The 25,151-nt window shown below is 38.9% G+C and overlaps 1 protein-coding gene across 2 annotated transcripts in view; it reads right to left on the bottom strand.

The window, feature by feature from the left end:
- Kiaa1324l (KIAA1324 like) overlaps nucleotides 1-25,151 on the bottom strand; it is a 190,637-nt gene that overhangs the window by 73,935 nt on the left and 91,551 nt on the right. The window contains exons 2-3 of one of the 2 annotated variants that reach the window (XM_021189956.2): nucleotides 19,135-19,255; nucleotides 2,181-2,376 (exon numbers count right to left, since the gene is read on the bottom strand). In XM_021189956.2, the coding sequence (XP_021045615.1) occupies nucleotides 2,181-2,376; nucleotides 19,135-19,255 (317 nt within the window). The remainder of the gene's footprint in view (nucleotides 1-2,180; nucleotides 2,377-19,134; nucleotides 19,256-25,151) is intronic. The other variant, XM_029535634.1, reaches the window with a different exon arrangement.

Here is a 25,151-nt window from a genome sequence, read left to right as displayed (position 1 = left end):
TACAGGAAATGTTGCATAGTCAATGCACAGAGCAGAAGAGAGCACAGTACATCTCAAAAAAAAACCACAATAAATTCTTTTTTTCCCAAGACAATTTAGCATTCTTGCAATGTGGTCATATGCAAAGCCAGTGATCACTTAGCAGTTAAGCAAAGGACCTTTCTATCTTGGATCCTTAACCTACTCTCCCAGAAAATAATCAAGGTCTAAATGAAGGTCGAACATTCAAAGGAGAGAAAAAAGAAAATGGGATTTTTGTCTTGAAACATTAAAGAAACCCTACTACCTAAGTTCGATTATAAATATAAGATAATAATTTTTAGACTAAATTTCTAACTAATTTTTCTATTGCATTCTACACACATTAATTATTTTATTATGAGGCCAATTATTTTCTCATTAAATATTTAGCTTTGTTCTTTGTAATGAGTGTCCATCGCTTCTCGGCCTTTTGGCTAAGATCAAGTGTAATGAGTGTCCCCCCCAAAAAAAAAACCCAAAAAAACAAACAAACAAACAAACAAAAAAAAAACCTTCTACCAAGATGTTCCCTGAGCCTTAGGACAGGGCTTGTGTTAGAATTCTATCAACTGAGGTTGGTCATCCAATAATCAATTTCCTGAAGGGTAAAGGTTAAAGTATCTGTGGATATAAACATAAGTATTTAAAATATAGTTAGAAAGCTGGGCAGTGATGGTACATGCCTTTAATCCCAGCACTTGGGAGGCAGAGGCAGGCGGATTTCTGAGATCGATGCCAACCTGATCTACAAAGTGAGTTCCAGGACAGCCAGGGCTATACAGAGAAACCCTGTCTCTTGAAAAACTGAAGGAAAAAAAAACAAAAAACAAAAAACAAAAAAAAATATGGTTAGAAATTATACTGGTTTGGGAAAATGGCAATATGTTCTCCTCTAAAAACCATGATCTCCTCAAACATGAATAGTTCCTACTGCTAGTTACTAGCTGCTAGTTAAATAGTGCCATTTACAATATGAGGCATGGATTCCCTTCTATTGAGCAGGGCCTGAGTCCAATTAGACAGTTATTGGCTACTGCCAATATAAGCGCCACTATTACGTTCTTGGGCTGTCTTACCATGCTAGTCATTGTAGTTCATAGGTTCTATAGCTGGGTAAGACTATTGCTTGCTTTCCTCTACTGGCAGCTTCCACAGTGCCTTCAGATTCTATGAAAGCTTGGCCTTGGAAAGCAAGTTTCCAGGTCAGTTCCAGCTCATTTCCTCCAAGTCCAACAAGTGTGGTGTCTTCAGCAATCAGATCTGAACTTCAAGTTCTGAGAAGCAACCAAGGGCAATAGTAATAGCCTGTATTTGATGGGGAAGGGTCTCTTAGACTCCCCTGACCAAAATTAAAAAATAAAATAGAAATAAAATGTACAGGGCAGATTTCCGTGCCTGGGTTTTTATTAGATATTGATGGCTCTTTGGAGGGAGGGTGCGTTGTAACCCAAGTGATGTAACTTGTGTGTGTGTGTGTGTGTGTGTGTGTGTGTGTGTGTGTGTGTATGCATGTGTGCACATTTTAAGTAAGCATTTATTACTGAAGAGAAAGTGAAAAGATTGTAAAGGCCAGAGGACCAGGGCATCTGCCATACAGTAGCATCTTCAGTATATAAAGGGTAAGCTGTACCCATGAAATCTCAACAATATGGTTGCCTATACAATATCTGTACCATGGCAACATGAGTTAACATGATAATGTGGATGAAAGAAATCTCTCAAAGTCCCATTCCTAGAAATTAATGACTGCTCAAAGAAGAAAAGGCATTCTTTCTCAAGGATGAACTCCCATTAGACAAGCCAATCCCAAATAGTCCTAAACACATACACATTTTAACAATGCTAAAGAGACTCAGCACCATGTATGTATGTACATATATATGAATTGATATGTCTATAATAATAATTAAAGAAAAGTACATGCATAAAGGGGCTAGAGGGACACAAGTAGAATTAGAGGAAGGATAAGGGTGTGGAAATTATGTAAATACATAATTCCTTTATTAAATCCTTCCAAAAAAAAAAAAAAACCCTACAACCCTTTGTCCTGAGCTCATCTAAGATCTTCATCATAACTAAAACTATCCTCAACTTTGTCTAGAAAAGATCAACTACACTTTGTCAAGTCTCCAAAGTCCAGGGTTCCTTTGGGGTCTTACTTGTTACAGCCATCTGGCCTGCTGTCAGAAGGGCCCACCACAGTGTCCATGAATGTTGCAACGTTGGAAAATCCTGCCGGCAACTCATCCCATTCATCAAATTTGATGCCACTGCCCAAGGAGTAGGTGCCTTCGACACATTTACTGCATACCTGGTTCTTCATTTCTAGATATTCTCCAGAAGCACAGGAGAAAGCTGGAGAGCAGAAAAAGATAAAAAACATTATCACTGGTGTCTTCCCTTAACTGTCTCTCCTCCGTGCTGTCAGCAGAATTATTTTTTATAAAACTCTGATCACATCAGACCCTAAATAAATCCTTCCAGTGCTTTCATTATTGATCTTTTGCATTCCACATTCTGCCTCAACCTATTTTACTCTACTCACCTTTTGATCAAAACAAAATGCCTATTAATCCTCTCTTCTACTGTCTTGTCTTTCCAGAGATGTCAGACAAATGACCTTCTCTATGTGGACAACATTAGTTCTTACGTAAAAATGACAGTCTTCATGAAAGATTACCCCACCCCACTCACCCCAGACAGTCATCCAAGGTATACTCCGTGGTCTAACAGTATACTCTCAATAGCACAGTACACTAAGGTTCACAGAGAGACTACTAAAGAAGGGAAGTGCTACTTCTCCAAAGAAACAAGGGTCATTATTTGGGGATTCCTACTTATAGGTAGCATATGCTAAGCCAAGATGAGATGCTAATCCAGTGAAGAAAAAAAACAAAAGGTCATACCAGAGAGTTGTACAGTAGCTAAGCAACTTATCCCCATTCTAAATCCTTTTAAACATCTTCCACCTTTTCAATATTCACAGTAGCAACCTGACCATTTATACCAACCCCATCCATATCTAATGCCAAGTTCTCTGCCTTTTTAGGAGTTAGACTCAGCCACTGATTCTGCTGCTAAGTGATTATTCATTAAACAAACACAAATCAATGTTTCCAAAGTACATGGCCCTGTGCGGGGTGGAATTAGAGCTGGAGCCTGGATAGGGGCTATCTAATCCCTTAATCAGGACATTAAAGAAATAAGAACAAAATAAAATGTCCAAATTAGCTGATGAAAAGAAATCTCCCATCCCAGGAAGGCAGCAAAGCTTCACAGGCAGGCCCAGTCCTCTTTTAATACAGTGGAGGACTTAATCAGAAATAAAAACAAGCTGTCTTTGAAAAAAAAACTAATTAAAGAATTAGAGCTCAAACCCACACACTCACCCACGTACTCACCCACTAAACTAATATAATGATTCTCTTTAGAAAAGCTTAAGTGCTTCTCAGTGAACTTTTTACATTCAAATCAATATCCTGAAACCAGCAAAACAGAGTATCAGCAAAGGTCAGGCAGGTACGAGATCAAAATTATTCTGCAGACAAGGAAGGAAGACCATCTTGGAACAAGGATGTTTTATCTTTTCTTACTCTTGTGATACTGGATGTACTCATGGTCTCTTCGGGTGTTTTATTTCCTGAGATATCTAGCTATCACAGTAGCTGCCTCACAGTATTAAGAAAGATGAAATATAACACAAAGTAGTGAGCATAACCACACTGTCATACAACACATGCTCACACGGGCTGCTAGTTTCAAGATGAGAACAACCAGCAAAGAAATGGAGTATGAAAAACAATTTCTTTTAGTTTCAATGAGTTGGAACCCTCTAGTAAACTCAGGTTCTAATAACAGTCCTCTAATGTGACAACTAATGTCAGAAACAACCAAGCAACATGAAAAATTGTCTTGGAAGACAATTTACTCTGAAATCAAAAATTGACCTTTTAAATTGATTAGCAATTAATAAAGATGTTTCATTTCACTTCACAGTCTATAATTCATCATGAGGGAAGTTAGGGAAGGAACCCAATGCAGAACCATGGTGGTAAGAACTGGAGCAGAGACCATGGAGAGGCACTGTTCACAGGCTTATTCTCCATGGTGTTCTTAGTTTGCTTCATTATAGAGCCCAGGACCACCAGCCCAGGGATGGCACCACCACCATGGACTGTATTCTTCTATATCAATCAATAATAATTTAAAAAATATCCTATAGGCATACCTACAATCCAATCTTATGGAAGCAATTCCTTATTTGAAGTTTCCTCTTCCCAAATGACCCTAGCTTGTTCCAAGCTAACAAAAAGCTAACTAGTACATCTGGCCTATAAATTATTGTGAAAGTGCTAAGTGTATGGATTTGAGGGTTATAAATAAATTATGCAAAAACAGAACCCATAAATCATGAGTATTGACTATATTTGCAATACACTCATGAAGGGAGAAACTATTATGTACATAAGCCAAGTAAGAAAGCTGGGCCACAGTATATTTAATACTTGGATTACCAGCTACCCAGTCAACAGACAGCACAAATACTGTTCGCTCTAGCTTACTTGGTCCTAAAAGTACTACCTTACTTTAAAGAAACTGCAAGTCACACAATGACAGGGACCAAAGTAAAACAATTCTAACTAAATTCAATACCATCTTTCACACCACCTTTCGTTCCCTGTCAGCTGTTAAGCAATGCTCATCTGCACCATAAAATAATTATTATTTCCCACTCACATGTGTTGCAGAGCATTTCATATATTAGATCTAAAACATGTATTTGAGAAATATTTCAGCAAGCTCCTAACTTCTTTAAGTTCATTTATGAATGGAAGAGTAATATCTGCCTCAAAAATATGGAAATAGGTGAATTGAGCATTGCTCAATATGCCTGGCATATGTTACAAATAATTTGTTAGATACTACTCATACCAGGAACTTACAAATAATAAGACTGCCATGCGGCTGATGATACCTTATCTCTACAGAGCACTGTGCCATCTAAGTTCAATGGGTATATGACCTTGACAGGAGAACTAAAATGTCCTCAAGTGTTTCATCTTTCAATCATTTGTTTCTATGGAGTCTTTTATTTTAATCCTTAATTAGACACATGTCAAAGGAGGAACTACACATCCTAATTAAAATGTAATTAATGTCACCAGATTATACTGAGAGTTAGCAATGCCTACCTCTGCTAGCCCTCATTGCATTTGCTTTTCTGATGCTCTCAAAGCATCATTCATTTTCGCTTTCAACACTGGTCTTGGTATAACTTCAGACTTTAATTGGACTCTATGGCACACAATCTCAGTGACTGCATTCTTTGTTTTGTTATTTTTTGTTTTGTTTTGTTTTCTGTTATTTATCAGGATAATTAAATTAGGCAGGGTGGTGCAAATTTCTCTAGATATTAGTTGCTGTATGGTTTGTCTATGTTTCATTTTAATTAATTGGCCATTTCTAAAGTCAAAAAAAGGAGCTTTTGCAACAACTTTGAAATCCTGCAATAACTGAGTTAAATTGACAATTAGCAAACTCTGGAATTTTTGAAGAAGGAATATGTTAGTTTTCATTGCTTGGACAAAATACCTAAGGCAAAACAAATTAAAGAAGCTTGGATTGATTTTGGCTTACTTCCCCAGGTTTTGGTCCATCATGGTAGGGAGAGCATGACAGAACAGATTTCATCACATCTTGGTGGCAAATAATCATAACCGCTCCGGGGCAGCCCTCTCTGGAATGATGCTACCCACACTAGGGATGTCTTCTCTCTTCTCTCAATTCACTTTGGAAATATTATCAGTCTCATCCAGAGATGCACTTGGATAATCTGCTAGGGACTTCCCAATTCAATCACACTTAGAAGAACAGAAAGCAGGGTGTGGGGTGGGGAGGAGGGGGAACGGAGGTTGGATGGAGGAGAGACAAAAACAGAGACAGTGACAGACACAAAGACTCAAAGACACAAGCAGACAGACAGACAGACAGACAGACAGACAGACAGGCAGGCAGGCAGGCAGACAGGCAGAGACAGAGAGGCAGGGAAATTCTTGTCTAAGGTTGCCACTATCAGTGGCCTTGGTCTGGGATTTCAGAGTACTTTACCATAGCAGCAGCAGGAAGAATAACATTTAACTCAAGCCCCTAAAGTCCATGCTTACCCAGAAGGTCATGCACTCACTCATTGTTCTTTTCCTTGGCTTCTGCTTTCCAGGCTTCTATTGCTATAACAGTGACTCTGAGAGGCCTCAAACACATGTGCAAAGACCCAGATATGGAAAACACTGTATTAGGTCATCACCAAAGGACAAAGCCATGGGCAGCCTTCTTGACCCTGCAAGTTTCTATTTCCTTACATTCCATTGAGAACATCCCATCTTCTTCCTCTCCATGGGTCTGTTTATGGGGAATCAGTAAGAGCCTATGAACACTAAAGTCTCTGTGGAAAATAGAGTGTGATATTAAAAAGTCAAGACATTACATTGATTATGCAAGTAAAATGTGCCAAGAAACAGTTATTAAATTGAATTGTTTATAAGCTGACTATCCACTGTGATTTATATCCTTCAATAAAAGTCTATTTTTAATCTTTTTATCACAGAAACTCTTGGTTTTTAGTTTTTTCTCCATCTAGAGACCTTGTGTTTTAAAGGACTATGGCCATAAATTACATGTATTCATAAATCATTTATTTTTGCTATTTTCATTCCAATTATTTCATTACTAAAATATGATTTCTGGACCATAAACATTAGTAAGAGAAGCATAAAAGAATTTTCAATTTTCTTATTTAGTGAGATGTTGACAATACAATGAGCATGTATAATCTTATTATAGGTATCACAATAATAAGCTTAATTTAAGCAGCAAGTACTTTTTAGTATTTAGCATTTGACAGACACAAATTAGGCACCAGGGATATGGTAGCAAATAAGAAAACAGGATTAATTCTGTCTCTATGCTTACAAAGTTGCTACAATATCCTGGTCTTCCTCATAAGTCCATCTCATTTGTGAAACTAAGTAAATATTTAAACATATATAATTATATATTTGTGGGGAAATGTTAACTCTAGAATCAAGAAGCATTTGCATAACAACTGTCCTTCAAATGATTCATCTTGTTTTGTAAAATACATACAGTCAGAGCCAGAGTCACCATTTTTCCTGTACAAGGAGACCTTTGTGACTGTTAATAATAGTCACAATAACAGATAAAGGGCTGAAGCAGGGACAGAGTGACTAGTTATACAACCAGAAAGAATACTTACTTCTATCTCTAATTTAACCAACTTATTATAGTCATCAAATAATAATACCTAGTTGTCTATTAGGCTTGTAATCATAATGTTCCAGGGAAATGAAACGAGAAAGAGGTGTCTGGGAAAAAATGAACTGCATTCTCAGCCCATAGTGCCTTGCATCTTGCTGACCTCAGAACCAGCAATAAGGACAGTACTTCTATACTCTGCCTTTCAGGTCTTAGCTGTGCAGTTCCTAAGGAGAAAAACAAATATGCTTGCTCTCTCTCTCTTTCATTCTCAAAAAAAAAAAAAAAAAAAAAAAAAAAAGAAGGAAGCCAAGTCATCACATTGAAACAGGCTATTTCTTGCCATTCCTCTGATTCATAGGAGGCCAGCTTTCTTTGGCTTAAAGGGAAAGCTTGTCCCTTTTAACTAATGACGGTCCACTTATCTTAAGGCATTTTCCTCCAAGGAGAGCTGGCAGTGAGCTGTCAATTGCCTGTCATGTTCAATCTAAAGCAGTATGAGAATCACAGAAGACAACTTATCCAGAGTCTGTGAATAGAATTTGTTCACCAGGAACAACCGCACAAAAATCATTAACAAGTTATATTAGTGTTCCACTATAATATATAAGTTATTGGTTTTAACACCTGATTTGATCACATATAAAAACGAATCTGTGATAGCTAATCAATCGTCTTCTATCAGGATGGTTAAAGGACTTTTGAGATCTTGTGGCTAATTTAGGAGCCTTTGCATCTGTACCTGAATGGCCCTGTCCACCTCTGTGAACATCTTTACAGACTTTCACAGCAGACTCCACCCAACACAATCTGTCTCCTGCTTCACAAGTGTGAGGCACTTGGGACTATGATGCTAGAAGAGTTTACTACAATGAAACTAAGAAACCCACTGCTCCCACTTAAAGCAAAAAGGGTAGCATTAGGAAAAGCCTTGCCCTGGACGTCAAAAAATATGAATTCTAGGTATAGCATGGCCACAAAGCTCCTTGAAGTAATGTATGATTACCATGCACGCAGAAGCTACATGGCTAAATGATCAGAACTGACTTTCTAAGTCAAATCCTACCAATAATGAATTCTAACTTCCCATAGAGAGAAAGTGTGGATCACAAAGCTGGAATTTCTAAGTTTTTAGTTGGGAATGCCTTAGGAATACAAATTTTCACCTCTCACTTTACAAAATGAAAGTTAGTCAAGAGATCCACAAAGGTACATTAATAAAAAACCAATTCTTGCGCACTTTTCAACTGTCATTCTAAGGGGTATTTAATGAGAGTACTGCCTCTCCTATCTGAACACGGATTCTCAAAGCACATCTCTTTTCATACACATCCTCATATGGTCAAATCAGGTGGAATCCCTGAACTACAAAACTGATCAACCAGAGAAACGGAGCAGTATAAAACAACAGACAATCCTCATTAAATTAGCAGAAGACCTAAAAAGATTCCATTCTTTTTACGGTAAGCAAAGGTAGTTTTCATCTTTAAAAGACAACGAAAAACACAAATGTACACTACTCTCACTGACTTCAATATTTTATCATGAAGGGGACAAGTCTCAGTTCATTGAGAACAAGATGACCTAAGGTTCATTAGAAGAGAAAGAGACAGAAAAGGAGGGAGAGAAGGAGGGAGGGAAAAGAGCAATAATAGCAAAGGTTACAGGATGGAAAGTGTGTAGAGCACTTGGTGACTCACCAAAGGAGGCAAAGCAACACATCTGTGAAATTGTTTTTCTCGGCTCTGGTTATGCCCCAACACTCTAGCTCTTAGCACTGCTGTCCCGAGAAGTACCTGTCATTGTCTCCCTCTCCAACATTGCTGCAGTTTTGAGAGCTGAGGGAGAGTGCCCTCCCTTCCTTGGAAAACATTTTATTCAGATAAGCTCCCTTAACCACAGCCCCCATCACACATTACTGTTGCCATAGGCCTGGTTCTGGCTGTTATCAATAGTTTTGTGGGGTTGTTTGTTTGTTTGTTTGTTTTAATCTCATCTCTTAAGGCTATCTTCCACTGCAACCTCTCACCTGCCACTTATGGGACCCTGAGTACACCCAAGGTCCGTCCTAGAAATGATCACCAGCATTCCTACACCAAACTTCCTGAGAGCAAAGTGATCCTGTCTTGGTCTACACAGAATGAATTCTTACAAGTCTTATTAGATATTTGTGTTTTAACCAACAAAAACTGATATCCTATGAGACTGTGTTAGGTACACCACAGTGATTCAGTTGACAGAGTACTGTAGAATCCTAGAACCTTCCCAAGAGTCATTAGAGGATTCCAGCTGTCTTTCAACAGCTTATTCTATGTTGCAAAAAAAAAAAAAAAAAACTCTGAAATTCTAAATGAAGAATTTTTGTAGATAAAAACTCTGCCTATTTTTGATATTTGTTAAATAAGGAAAGCATATACTATATATGAAGCATTCAAATGCTAGGCACAAATTAGCCAAACTAACTCTGTATATAAGGACATTACTATAAACTCTCACAATGTTCTACATGCTAGACTCTACTCTTTCTAGAAAATGAATACAAATAAAAATAAAGTCTACAGAGATGTTTAGCCACCTTAAGTAACCCACAAAAATATATCTGAGCCTCTGGATCTAATATTTTCAAAATTCCCCTTTAGCTACCCAGTATATATCATTTTTTACCAAGAGTAAGGTATTGGGAAAGCATACACTCCTGGAAGAGGGATGAACACTGGTCTGGTGTGCACTGTGCCATGTTAAGTGCCCTGGGATTACGAAGATGATTTCAGCTGGGTGATGGTGGCGCACGCCTTTAATCCCAACACTCAGAAGGCAGAGCCAGGTGGATCCCTGTGATTTCAAGGCCAGCATAGTCTACAGAGGGAGTTCAAGGACAACCAAGGCTACACAGAGAAACCATGTCTGGAAAAAAACAAAAAGCTGGTTTCGGTGCTGGGGCTTTGTCTGGTTTGAACCTGTGGTCTTGTGCATGCTGTACATCTCTGGGAGTTCATGTGTCTATCGGTCATGTTGTGTCTGGAAGACGCCATTTTCTTGTCTTTATCCACCACCCTTCCCTTGTGCATTCTGTTTACCTCTACCTTCCCACAGAGCTCCCTGAGCCTTGAGAGGAGGGATACGATAAAGACAAATCATAGACTCCATATGTGTACGTGTGAGCATGTGTGTGTGGGGGGGGTGTGGGGTACGTGTGAGCATGTGTGTGGGGGGGGGTATGTGGGTGTAGGTGTGGGTGTTGGGTGTGTGTGGGGGTGGTGGTGGGGGTGGGTAAGAGAGATGGTGGCAGGGGGAGGAAGAAAGAAGAGAGTGAGTTTTGTTTGGTGTTTTATCTTACAGATTTTCTTTTTTCTTAGTTTTTCTGTTTTGTTTTCTTTTTAATTTTTTTTTTCTTTTATGAGAGAGGGGGAGAGAGAATAAACATGAAGTTGAGTGGGCAGGGAGATGGGGAAGATCTTAAAAGAGTTGGAGGAGATGAAAGAATATGATCAAAATAAATTTTAATAAAAGTGGTCCATGTCCTCAACTGTCTGGCGTCCAAATTTAGTTTTGATTGTGACCTAACTGTGTTTCCCGGCTTTACTTGAGCTATTCGGTTTAAAACATTTCAGAAGATGCAGTAAAAGATGGTTTTATGGCTGTTGTGATAACTAAATAATTTAGGTCATGCACATCTAGCATTTAAATGTGTGTCTGCCACACAACAAAGATTATTTATTTTTAGTACTTCAACTACTATTCCTACTAAACTGTACTGCGAATTTATGACTCTAGATAAATGAGTTACATTTTTCAGCTCACAACCCCTGCACCTGTGGGTATCTTCAAGTTGAAAGCCATTGTCCTTGGCATGACCCAGGAGAAGAGTAGAGCATTTACCAGAATCCCTGACTCACCCACATTTCCCTTGAAAGCTAGCCATGCAGTCCTCACAGAGGACTCAGGAAAACCCAGACCCACTCCAGTCAGCGGGTATCCCTAAGGCCGAGCAAGCACCTTTACGTTACCAAGATGAAGAACTTTAGGATCCACATTGGGCTAGGGGGTTGGTCTCGGTGAATTAACATGGCTAGTACCAAATGTATGGAGCTTAAATCCCTTTATAGCCCTAAATCAGGATACATGTTTCTCCCACATGAACCAACGAGAGATTAATAGTTTTCCAAGGTTGCTCAGCTGGTAATTGATGACTCTGAGCTTGAAGCTCACATCTGCTTCGCTGTGAGGCATTTGATGCCATCTGAGTACCTTCTGTCCTTGGTGAAATCATCCAGGATAATCCGGTCCCCCACCCTTCACACCTTTTCTGCAGTGGCTTCATTTACTTCTCCCTTACCGACATGAAAAAAATCTCTGAAAACATGGAAATGTTCATGGTTTTCTATCCTTCTCTTCAGTAAACATAAGGGATATTTAATAAATGCTTCTTCAATGAATGAATTCAAGATCAGTAAAACTTATGGAGTATTTTTCTCAGAGACAAATGAGTTAGAACTGAGGTTAAGCTATCAGACACCATTAAGAGCCATTATCAAGACACCACTGAAGGAATGTTGCAATGGAAACCTACAAAGAAATTACACAACATGCATTAAATCATAGCATTACTAACTTCCTATAAAATGTACTATGTTAGTCAAGCATGATTTTTTTCTCTAAGATTTTAATAGATAGTGGCAAAATACAATTGCATATATATGGTACATAAAGTGATGTTCTGATGTACATGTTCTAGGTAAAATTTGAATTGAACTAATCAACATATCTCTTACCCTGAATAACTGGTGTTTATTCCTCCTGACTAAACGGAACATTATGTGTCTTACTAACATGTTCCCATTCAGCTCCCTGCTTCTATGACTTCAGCTGGTTTAGATCTCATACGTAAGTGAGAGTGTGGTGCTTGTCTTTCTGCTTCTGTAGTGTCTCTCAAGATTTACTGAGCATAATGACCTCCAGCATCACCCACACTTTTAAAAATGATATAACTCGTAACTTTCTGAGGACAGTACACAATTCTATTGTAAACACAGTCTATGTTTTCTTTATCAATTTTCTTGTTTTATTTATTTTTTGAAACAGGATAATACTTGGTACCCTAGGCTGCTGGGGAATGTTTATGTAGTCCAGCCTGGCTCCAAATTCAAGAAGAAATTCCTACTTTCGCCTTCCAAGTACAGTTATATCACATACATGAAACACACACACACACACACACACACACACATTCATTTCTTTAAAAAGGTATGTATGTATATATGCATATATAAGTGTACATGTTTCTGTGTGGATGAATGTAAATATATGTGTGTTGTTATATATGTCTTTATTCATGCATGGAGGCTAGACAATGGGATGAGGTGTCCTCTTTCAGTTTATGCTTTGGTCCTTTGAAGCAGGTGTCTCTCGATTCTGGAACTAGTGTTTTCTCAGTTAGGTGCTGAGATCCTCATGCCTCTGCCCTACGGGGAATTGGACATTGGTTTGTCTTGTAGGTGACGAAACCACAGTCATCATGACCACAGAACAACAGGTTCTTCATGATTAAGCAGTCTTGCTTGTCCATCCATTAATGTTTTAAAAATTAAGCTCACTCATCAGCAATCATGAATAGTGACACAATAAACACCACTAGTCAGGTACTCTTTGAACATAATGGTTTCAGAATCTTAAGATGTGTTCCCAGAAGTGGGATTGCTAGATTACATGATAATTCTGTCTGCAGGATTTTAAAAATGTTATTAGTGTATATTAATTACACACAATAGTGTGTAATTTGTGACTTTTTCATAACAACATGTAAGATACTCATGTGTATGTCCCCATTACTAGCACTTGTCTGCTCCTTGCTTCTTCTCCCTTTAATGTTCTGCATCTAAGAGAAAATCCATGATCCTCATTGTCCTCTCACTGTGGGTTGTATTATTTAACATGATTCTATCCAATTTCATTAATTTTCCTTCTTTATAGTTGAGTAAGAAACCACCCAATAGTCCTTTCCTTTAAATATTGTACTAATTTACATTTGTACCAACAGCCTATTTTGTACCAAGGGTCTATTTTTCTTTATAGCTTTTGCATTTGCCTTTTATTGATTAATAACAGCTATCATGCAAGATATGAATAACATTTTTTCTATGGCTTTTACTGCATTTCTCTAATCCTAGAGACAACTCTACATATAGTTGTCAACCATTTATATCCTTTTTGAGAAATATATATATATATATATATATGCCATTTACTAATATTTTTAACTTTTGTACTTATTTGGTTTGATATTGAAAGTTTTAATTTCCTGTTTATTTGCTATTATAAATCCTCCATTAGCCTTGAAAATATTTTTTTCCAATTCTGTAGGTTGACTCCAACCCAATATGTCCTGCACTGTGCTGTTCTTTAGTTTGTTATGTTTTGGGGTTTACCTATGAGCTTTGGAGTCAAATGCAGGATAATCCCAGTTCATCCCAATACATACTCTTTCCTCTATGTTCTTCTAGTAGTTCATTTCCAAGTCTTAAGTTTAAATCCTTCATCCACTCTGAATATGATGTATATTAAAGGTCCTTTTTTATTCTTTTGCATATGGATACTCTCTTTTCTAATACTTTATTGGTAAGACTGCCCTTCCCTATAGTGTATTTTTGGCACTCACGGGTCCCAAGCTATAGTCACAGAGCCCAGTTCTTTAGCAGTAGAGGGTAAATGAATAGTAGTGGGTCCTCTTTCCAGTAAGTTCAAACATCTTTGCCCAGGACACTCTCTTGAACCAAGTGACCCATCTCATCAGTTGTCTTTGTCCTGAACATGAAGAGGCCCCCCCAAGGCCTGCAGCCATAATGCCGTTTGCATCTTCCCAGGTCCCCACTCTGGAGGGTCAGACCACCAGGGATTCTTTATGACTCTTAACACTCTTACCCAAAGTCTCACCTTGCTTGGATTCTGTCTACCAAGAGATCTGATCTGAACTGAAGAACCTTCCAGGTTGCCTGTGTTACACATCTTCCTTCCTTTGGGTATTGATTTCATTCCACTATAGTTAGAAAAGATACTTGAAAAGATTTCAATTGCTTTAACAGACTCCATTCCAAATGCCTATCCTAACTATACAGAAGTTAACTGAGTTAAATAAGCTTTGAATCTGGTTAGTTTTAGTATGTGAAGTTTTTATTTACAAATTTTTACAATAAAATTTATAAAATTTAAAATATATGTTTTGCAATTTAGCATGTGAGCATTTCTTCAGAACATTCAACACATATCTGAGAAGAATATGTATCATGATGCAACTGAATACAAAATACAAAGCCCCTCTAGCCTAAGGACTCTTCAAATCTATCTTTTGCTAGCAGTTTCCTTCTAGGGTAGTCTTTCATTACTATAAGTGAAATACAGACTTCTCCTCCTATTATTGTATTGCTTGTATTTATCTCAAATGTATCAATGTTTGCTTTACATATTTAGGTGCTCTAATGTTCAGTATATTTATAGTTTTTCCATCTTACTGTTGTATTGGCTCATACATCTATCTCTCTGTTTTTTTCACACATGCAAACACAATTTTTCCTTTGCCTCTACAAGTAAGTGAATATCTGTCTAATATAACTGTACATTTATTAATGTCTCATTTCTCAGAAACCATTAGATATAGGTCATAAAAAAGATTTTGGAAAAAATATGAGAAAAGTTGGTACCCAAAGACTTGTAAAAACTATTCTGAGCATGGCACTTATTGATTCAAGTAAAAGGAGTATTAATTTACAACCAATCATTGAAAGATCAAAATATAAATGTATGCATGCATAGCTGTATAAAGTTATATTTCATGAAAACCACATTAATCCCTTAGCTCCTATATGAGAATTACAAAAGTAAACTATACACACATGTTTACTGCTCATCTAGTGCATCTTTCTATATACATTTGTGTGTATTTTGATTACATATGTCCCGTGTATCATTGATTGACTTATATAACAACAATACTGAAGCACACAATTAAAGAAAGTTCAGAAGACAAAATTGGTTTGGTGGTTGCTTTCTAAATGATGAGTTATCCTCACTTAGAAAATCCTGTGTTTAAAGCTGTCCTTGAAATTTATGGTTTTGGAAAATTTTTGAAGAAGGGAGCAATAAATAATGTAATGCCCTCTCTACCAAAAAGCATGAGAATATAAAAGAAACAGACGCATTTGTTTTTTCTTCAGTGGTTTAGACCTCTCTAAAACTATGTAAAGGTAAAGAGGAACTCTCTTCACCATCGTATCTCCCAAGAGAGCCAGGGCCTCACCTTTCACTTCTAAGGCTTGATTTGAAGTCAAAAGGCCCCCCCGTCTCTGGGGTGTGTGGTTGCAGTAGGAAACTGCTCAAAGACTCCATGACAGCTATTTTTGATAATCTAAAAGCAACAAAGGAACTCCAAGCCTTAAGGAGTATTTTGGAAAGTCTTCTGCTGCAAGGAGAAAAGTGGATAGTGAGCCAGCAGTGGGGGCTAAAGAGGGTACAGGCTCTTGTTCGAAGGTTGGGATGAGCAGAACAGTGAACCAGGGGGCATGCTACCTGCAAGACCCTATAGATAATAAACATGCTAGCTGCAAGACCCTATAGATAAAGGCATGCTACCTGCAAGACCCTAAGAGTAGATTATAAACACTTGTAGATAATAGACTTGGCACCAGGGCCTTGGAAGAAGCAGCCAAGTTCCCAGTGCTGAGGCTAGCGAGGAAATGCAGAGCCATGAGGGCATCTCAGTGAGCAGAGCAGCACAAGGAAACTGACCTGCTCTCCCCAGCCGAACAAACAGAGACCAAAACCAACAGAACAAACAGAGACCAAAACCAGTCTCATTCACAGAGGCCTAGCTCTGCCTTTCCAGAGCCATACAAGCTCCGGAATCACATATACCCAGGGATTCAACATAACAAAAGCTGATATGACTTCTCCTTACTTCTTTGAGGAGATTTGCAACTAGATTATAGATGGTTTTGAATGACAAATTTATAGTAGAGTTCACCCAATTTTCTAGAAATCTGATTCCACAATTATTCCTCAGAAAACACCTCTACTGGCCCCCTTTTTAAAAAGACTGATGTAATTATACTTCAAAGAACCTATAGTAGTTTCAACAAAGGCCAACATCTGGGTTTGTCAACATTTAGAAACTGCAAATCTGAGAAAAATCACACCCTGCATAACCACCAGCCTACCTCCCTTTGACTCCAAGTCACCATGTTCTCTTTTTAATCTGTCTTCTTCAGTCTGAGCCAACTGCTAAGCACCAAGAGCGCTGAAAGCACCTCGGCCACATCCCCAATGAAGAGAGGCTGGCTCTGCAATCAAATATATCTGCGGTGGAGTCTTAGATCTGCCACATGCAGACCTGGGGGCAGCTACTGGCCCGCTTCAAGCCTATGAAACAGTAGACGGACTGTTATAGCTTATACATACTCCTAATCTGTGTCTGTGTGTGTGTGTGTGTGTGTGTGTGTGTGTGTGTGTGTGTGTGTGTGTGTATATATCTCATACAGGAACAGAGACAACTTCAGATTTCAGACAAAAAGCTGATATAAAAAGTGCCCCAGCTATCATGTGATATTTTTAAAATAAGCATCATTTCAAAGTNTATTATAATTAAAAGAAACTTCATTATTAGAGTTTTAGAAATTCTTTTCTGGTTGAAGAAGCGAATTCACAACTTTACCTATGAGATATTATGAAAATATTGACTGGAAAAGGTCTCTGCAACCTTCAAATAGAAGTCATTCTTATTTAGGTATGCATCTTGGAACAACATTAGGGACCCTTGGTTAATGTGTGTAATTCACAGCATATTGATAAGTACTAAATTATGACTTCTAGAGAGTAAGGCCCTGATTTGGAATGCCTACCAATCCCCATGGGTACCATCTTCCACTATAGTCCTCTTTAAACGGGACAGCTAGAACTAGCCCAACACCAACACACCTCCTACCCACAGAGTAAACATTTAGAATTGTGTCTCCCAATAAGGCTGGTTACCAGAAGCCAAAAAAAAAAAAATCAGTCCCAAGAGTACAGAGGACTGACAAATACAATACAGATTTTCTAGGACACAAATTTGTAATAAGCCAACTACATCACTGTTACACAGGCTCCAGTTGCCTTTAACCACATTCTGCTCCCACTGAAAACAGATTTTGACTGTCCTGTGTGCCAGTGACGGCCAAGACCCAGCCTGGCTGCACCTACTTCTGTATCAACCCCACTGTATCTTCCGACTCTTGCTAGATCACCTGTCCATGGGGACTCTCTGGGTTTTGCTGCATTTACGTAAAATCAGTCACCAAGAAATAATGGTTATTTTTTTTCTGATTTCTTCACCTGTCAAACTACTAGTAGTCTCCACAATACTGCTGATGTTCAACTTTTCCAACGAGTAACATACATGCTGTGTGAATTAGGAGTCAGCTACCCACTTAATAACTTTCTTACCCATTTCATTCATTTGGAAACTGACTCTTTCTACAAAAGCTTTTGGAAGACCACAGAAAAATCAAAATAATTTCTCTTCCAGCTCTAGAACCCAGGGCCACAATTGGTCTATTTTACTGCATAAACATCCAACTGACAAAATGGTGTTTTGGAAGGTAGTTTATAAATAAAAATAGATTTGATCACATCTCTCTGTGTTCATTATGAACTCTGAATAATTGCTGGAAAACAAGATAATGGATGTAATAGCAAACAATCCCATAATCATTCTATAAGCTACACTTAAAATAATTTAAACTATTTCTATGGCTAATAAAAAAAGGAATCATTCCAAGAAGAGATCTGCAAACAGTGGTAGTGATAACAGGCAAAAAAGGAAATATACTTCATAACACATAACAACTCAGAGGCTCTCTCTCCTCTCTCTTCTCTTCTCTTCTCTTCTCTTCTCTTCTCTTCTCTTCTCTTCTCTTCTTCTCTCTCTCTCTCTCTCTCTCTCTCTCTCTCTCTCTCTCTCNCTCTTCTCTTCTCTTCTCTTCTCTTCTTCTCTCTCTCTCTCTCTCTCTCTCTCTCTCTCTCTCTCTCTCTCTCTTTCTCTCTTTCTCTCTTTCTCTCTTTCTCTCTCTCTCTCCCCACCCTCCAATTTGTTTTTTACAAAGACACAAAGACAGGGTTTCTTTGCAGCCCTGGTAGTCCTGAAACTTACTCTATAGACCAGCCTGGCTCTTTAACTCACAGAGATCTGCCTGCCTCTGTCTCCCCAGTGCTGGGATTAAAAGAATGTGTTACCATACCCAGCAAAAGGTTATCTCTAAGAGGAATTCTAAGTGATGCATATTTTTAATACAATTAAAAAGTATTGTTTTAAAACTCAGAGATAGATTCTGTCCCTCTTCTCTCCATAATTTCAAATAAGAGAATAGATTTTTTTAAAGAAATAACAACCTTTAATATTGCTCATGTCTCATTAAGCATTTTAGACGGAAGGACACAAGGTCCTGAGAAAGACCCAGTGAGTAAAGGAACCTAGTGCCAACCCTGACAACCCAAGTTCGATCCCCAGGAGCTACATGGTGGAAGTAGAGTGCCAAGTCTCCCAAGTTGTCCTCTGACCTCCATACGCATACTGTAGCACATCTGAACCTACATACATCCTTGCATACAGAGATAGATGCATACAAACAAAATAAAGAAAAGTGTACCAATAAAATGTTTCAGGAAAGGCTCTATTATTTTGCTAGATATCAGCACTACATATACATTGTTGCCAGGTCTCTTGTGTTTATTATAATGGCATCTAGAACTAATATGATGAGTTTATGGTTTAATCAGGCAAACAAACGGTCAAAAAAAAAAAAAATCACAACATACTGCATTCTTTGCCTCTCACTGGGTCAGGCAGGCCAGAGCAATCCACTGCAGAATTCGGAATGGCGACCCTCCACCTGGAGCCAGTGCTATCACATTCTGTATATTCAAAGTGGTAATCTTTCTGCAAACAATCACAAAAACAAGCCTTTGTTAGAGCCAGTTCTAACTGGTAAGCTGAGTTGTCTCTATCATCCCAAATGGCCTGTTTCCAAACTGCATCCTTTCCTGGCGTCCTATCCCTCTCCCACCCCACCCATAGCAGCATTTCCTTAATCCACGGTTCCATAGAATGCAGAGTGGGTAAGAAGGACTGGTGAGAAGAGTGCATCCCAACACTGTCTATCTTCTGAAAACGCTACAGCACGCTTCCCATATCTCCTTTGTGGGGCTTGGGATCTAAGTAGCTGATACATATTAGGGAATAAATGACTTGAGGAAGTTAACTGCTGCCACTGTTTCAAGTGCTTCAAAGCCACCACTCATGTCCACTGACCTCATCTCACTCTGCTCGAAACTTAACAGAAGGTGCAATCATTCAAACACCACTAAACTGCCTGGACATTTTAAAGCCCTTCTCTGAGGCTTAATTCACACCCATCTCAGCAGAATGCTATCCTTCAGGATATTAAAACAGATCACTTATTACAATGGCCCAAATAAGATCCACTTGTCTCTTCTCACGGTGGCTTCATATATATATATATATATATATATATATATATATATATATATATGGAAAGTTTGAATTGGGGAATCAGAACAAAGTGTTTCAGGGGCATTTTGACAATGAGAGAAATTCTAAGTTTCATTTCAGTAGCTTAACCTTAGGGACTGGGCCCGGAACCTCATACCTACAAGGCAAGCACTGTGCACCTGAGCTATATCCCTGTCCTCACACTGTTGATAAAAGTCGGTGTGCTGAGTGTTAACTGTCTGCGTTCCCCACTGCTTATATACCTACCACAGGATATAAAAGACAGGCAAGAGTAGAACCATCAAGTACCATCATCACAGAGAAATGGGGAGTGGAAGACCACAGCTGCTAGTCCTTTTCTTACTCTCTCTTTAGAGTCAACCCCCTCTTCTAGAATCTGTTTCAATCTGAATGTGCTAAAAATTCCCCCAAGTCATCAGTTCTAAGCTCCTATGCTAATAGTTCTTTTAATTTCTCTATTTATCTCCCTTTGTTTCTTTATCTTCCTTTCTTTATTTCTTCCTTCCTTCCTTCCTTCCTTCCTTCCTTCCTTCCTCCCTCCCTCCCTCCCTCCCTCCCTCCCTCCCTCCCTCCCTTCCTTCCTTTTTATTGTAAGCAGTAAGAATAAGCCAGGCGCTACTTTTGACAGTCTCCCACCCCAAATTTCCAACACAATGTTCCTAATTTCCTTTTAAGCCCTCACCAACTGTGGTGGTCTGAAGGATAGTGGTATTAGGAGGTATTGCTTTGTCGAAGTGGGTGTGGCTTTGTTGAAGGAAGTGCATCACTCAGGGGTGAGCTTTGAGGTTTCAGAAGCCTAAGTCAGACCTGGTGGCTCACTGATATATGATACTCGCAGCTACCTCTTCCAGCACCAGGTCTGCCTGCATGCTGCCATGCTTCCCACCATGATGCTAATGAACTGTAGGCTAGTCCCAATCACATGTTCTCCTTTATAAGAGTTGCCATGGTCATTGTGCCTCTTCACAGCAAGAGAAATACTAAGACACCAAAATTTCTCTTGTTATTTCTAATAATAATCCTACCTATGCAATTTACAAATAGTATAAGGCAATAAAGTCATTTTCTGCTATGTTATTTGTATTTTTTTACTGAGAATATTTTACATGCCATTTCTACCAATAATCTTAAGACAATCTAGGCTTTTTTTTTTTTTTTTAACTCAAATTTTCTCCAGTTTTGTCCCATCACACAATACCAAAGCCAACTCCCTACATTCAAGTTTTTGCTTAGCAGAACTTCTCAGGTCCAGATGTCAGTAGTTTCCATGGCAACAGTAACAGATCACCACAGTAGCCTTGTATTTTCCCACAGCTTTGTAGGCATTAACTCTCAAGGCTGTATCATGGTTCTGACCAAAGTCAGACACATCAGGTAGACATAGTTCTGCCTTGACCATGGGTAGTATACTTCTAAGCTCTGTTAAGAGTGTTGATTTTCTAAATCATAAAAGCAGCCTTTAACATTGTAGAGTTTTCTCTTTAGTGGATGAAAAACCTTTCTTGTCTTGTTTACTCAGCCCTTGAAGGAAAACTGCCAGATTGCTCCCTTGTGGAAGCTGTCTGAAGCAGGAGGCTGCCAGCTAGGCAGCCCATCTTTGAATCAACGCTCCAAGCTCTCCATGAAGAAACCCCACTCCAATAGCAAAAACTCTGAAAGCACAGCTGGAATTGTGGCTTACACTTCACAACTGCTCACAGCAAATCTGTGAATGAAATTTCCTGTCCTGAGAAGAACCACACCTTTCACTGAACCTTTCCAAGCTGGTGGGAACTTCAAGGGTTTGGAAAGGTAGAGTATTGCAACTCAAGAACCAAATTTTCTTAAGATATCTTTACCCCCTTAATACGCACTTATCATCTTCCTCCGTATCTGACCCAATACCTAGGTAATCGTTTGGTAAATCCTTTGGAATATATGGGCAGATTCTTAGTTTCCAGCCAACCAAAGAGCTAAAAATGATGTTATCCAGCATTCAAAGCCTATAGCAGCATTCTTTGCTGTAGCCTGGCTGCCTAATGTTCCCAGCAATAAATCTTGAAAGTGCCCTGTTTTATAACTTCCTTCGTTCTGATACTATAAAAGCTCCAACAAACTGTTAACACATTGGAACATGGAACTTGGGGTAACCTAACATGTATTCCCAGGACATGGTCGCTCACACTTTCCTCCAGAGACTACTATGTCATGTCCTCTGAGAGCTGTACTCTTGTAGTGATGACTTCAACTTAACAAACTTCAGTGATCACCACATGACCCTGCTGCAAGTGTTTCAGAGTATCCATTGACAATTATTCTGGAATGTTCTATCACTCATGGTCCTATGAAAGTTGGGAACCACCTCCAGTAAAGATTGAGCAAAAGTCTTCATGATTGACAGAAAGGGGACTATACCTATCTAAGGTTTCTGACTGATCATCTTGATTCAAGGTTTGTATGGTCTGACTTTATATAAGGTTTTAACTGGGTAGAATTATAGCTGAACACTAACTAGTTCTGCTGATCCTTTCTTCTGGCTGAGTAAGAAGGCCCTTTTCCATACTTTTGCGATTTGTCAGGGAGCCTTTTCTCCTGTGCACTATACACTGGTATTCAATATTAGGCCAATAAAAGCTTGTCCCCAAGTGGCTTCTTCGCATACTTGCCTCTATCATGGGTAGAACATGCTGGGTAGTTGTCCAAGGAGCAGACAATACCCTGGGGTTTCCAACCCAGGCAGCAATAGTGAGGAGTGAGGGGACCATGAAGAATTCCAGAGTCAAAAAGAGCTGAGTGTCACTATACCCATAGCTCTAAGCCATAACTTAGAGACAGACAACCCACGAGCTCCAGAGAGCCCTGAAGAACCACAGAGAACAACCACAGTCAGAAACCATGAGAAGCTAAGTCTACAAGAGGCAAGACATCACTAAGAACCAAAGACTGGAACGGAAGCCATGAACACTAGAGGTCCTGCTGGCTAGAAGAGTCTGAGAAACCTACTGAAGGTTAAAGCATCAGATAAAGTAGAAGTTTCTGGTTTCTTTGGAGACTCAGGTTATAATGATGTTTTGCTGGAGCAGGCAGAGGAACGAGTGTTTTGCTAAAGCAGACACGTAAAAGAACATTTTGCTAAAGCTGACACAGGTGAAAGGATGTTTTACACACATGAAAGGATGCATGATGTTTAGAAATTTTATACACACACACACACACACACACACACACATATATATATATATATATATATATATATATATATATATATATATATATATATATATCCCCACAGACAGTAGGAGCTCAAGCATTGGTTCACTTTGCTCTGCCTCGTTAGCCTTTGCTGATGAGACACCTATATTGGTTCACCTTATACTGTATTGCTAATCTTTCCTTGAGGTCACTTCATAGAGGGAAACTCAATAAAGGACTTCTCATGAGGTTCCTGTAGCTTCTTGTCACTACCTCAGACTCTGACCGATTGGGGGCCTCAAGGTTTCTTCTAGATTGAACTGCACCTGATGATTTCATGTATGGTGTCTGCCAAGTGGACCAGACTACAGCTGCTGATTCATGTTTGGTGTTTGCTAGTGGACTGGACTGAGAACAATGAAGACTGGAACGAACTATTTCTAAACAGGTCTACTTCCCCCATATCCTAATAACCTTTCTTTTCAACTACCACTAGTAGATCATGGGGTAGAGAGGAGGTTGAACCCTTATTAAAGTAGGCTGTGAAAGATATATGCCTACACTCAGACACAGTGAGAGTTAAGTGACTGCAATCCTGGCCAGTAGGTATTGGTACTCTGAACTCAGAACAAAAAGTTTCAGCTTGACCACGAAGAGCAGTAAGTCTCCAGCTCCGAAAGCTTGAAGCCATAAGCCTCTTTTATCCAAGGCTTAGAGCTATAAGCCTCTGGACCTAGAAACTTGTCTTGTGAATCTCTGGAACTCAGGGCGGCCATCAATACCCAAGTTACTATTTTTTTTTTTCTTCTCTACCACTTTTATGTAGACAGAACAAAGACTCTTCTGTCATACTGTGACAGTGTTACCAGGTCATACTGCCTGAGGAAGCTGGGGATGGGGGTGGGGGAGAATCCATGCCTACCTTTGACAGTCAGCATTCTTGGCTTGTGTCCAGATCACTCCAGTCCCTGCTGTGTGGTGACCCTGCCTTCTCCTATGGCTGCTCTAGCCCCAAAATTTCTATTTGTATTATTTATTTATTTATTTATTTATTTTTTAGCCATGGAAGTCAACATTTACTTTTCTAAGAATTACAGTCTGTGAGTCTTGTTTCTGTGTTTATTTCTGTTTTACTTGAGAAAGTATCTGTGCAGTCTCTGTGGGGGACAGGCCAGGCTGGTCAAGTATTTGCATAATGACTTTCATGTTTCTCTGGTTCCCAGCTATTTGTATTCAGAGGACTTTCTTATTTCCATATCCCACTGAGAATATCCTGGCCTCTATATGTAAAATTTAAGTTATTTCTTATCATCTTAGCAAAATAACGATGCTATGAAGTATGACATGAATTTCAAATGCAGCACGGCCTTTGAATAAAACGGGTAGGCCTCTGACTGATTCAGGTTGCCAGTAAGATGAGAACAGAGCTAAGTACATAAAAGCAGGGTTTTGTTTTTCAACTCTAAACATGGATGTCATATGCTAATTAATTTTCCTAAGATTATTTTATCCTATCTCCCACCTCTATGATACCCAACAATTCCAAAGAGCTATCAGTGCCTTTGTCACCAAATTCTGAGGATGCAAGCAGGAAGCTATAATGTGTTTCTTTACAACTTTAAAATACTAAAATTCAAATCTATTTCATGCACAGGGCTATACTTAATGCTCAAGGATTTCAACTGCAGCCTAAACCAGATGGATTTTGTTTCAAATTCACCATTTCATATGAGCTCATAACAATTTTAAGACTCCATTCCTCACATCCATCAAATGATCTAAAAAGATAGTGTGGTATAGTAACATTATTGAAAATATGATATATACCCACATAAACTCTATTCAGAGAACTGAATAATGAGAATCCTAGCACATGAATGTTCAGATTAATAGAAACCTCCCATATCACTAATTACATAATATACACTGAACACTTCTGGGAACTGGAAAATGGCTCAGAGGCCAGAGGACCAGAATTTGGTTCCCAGCACACACATGTCAGCTCACAACCATGTCTATAGTCAAATTCCAACAGTTCCAGCATTCTCTTCCAGCCTTCTTAGGCACGAGACAGGCATGTAGTATATGTGTGTATGTGTGTGTATGTGTGTGTGTGTGTGTGTGTGTGTGT

This window comes from Mus pahari, chromosome 2 (assembly GCF_900095145.1).
Source record: "Mus pahari chromosome 2, PAHARI_EIJ_v1.1, whole genome shotgun sequence".
In the NCBI taxonomy this organism is placed as follows: Eukaryota; Metazoa; Chordata; class Mammalia; order Rodentia; family Muridae; genus Mus; species Mus pahari.
The sequence above is the reverse complement of the archived record's forward strand: the minus strand, read 5'-3'. Positions and strand labels throughout refer to the sequence as shown.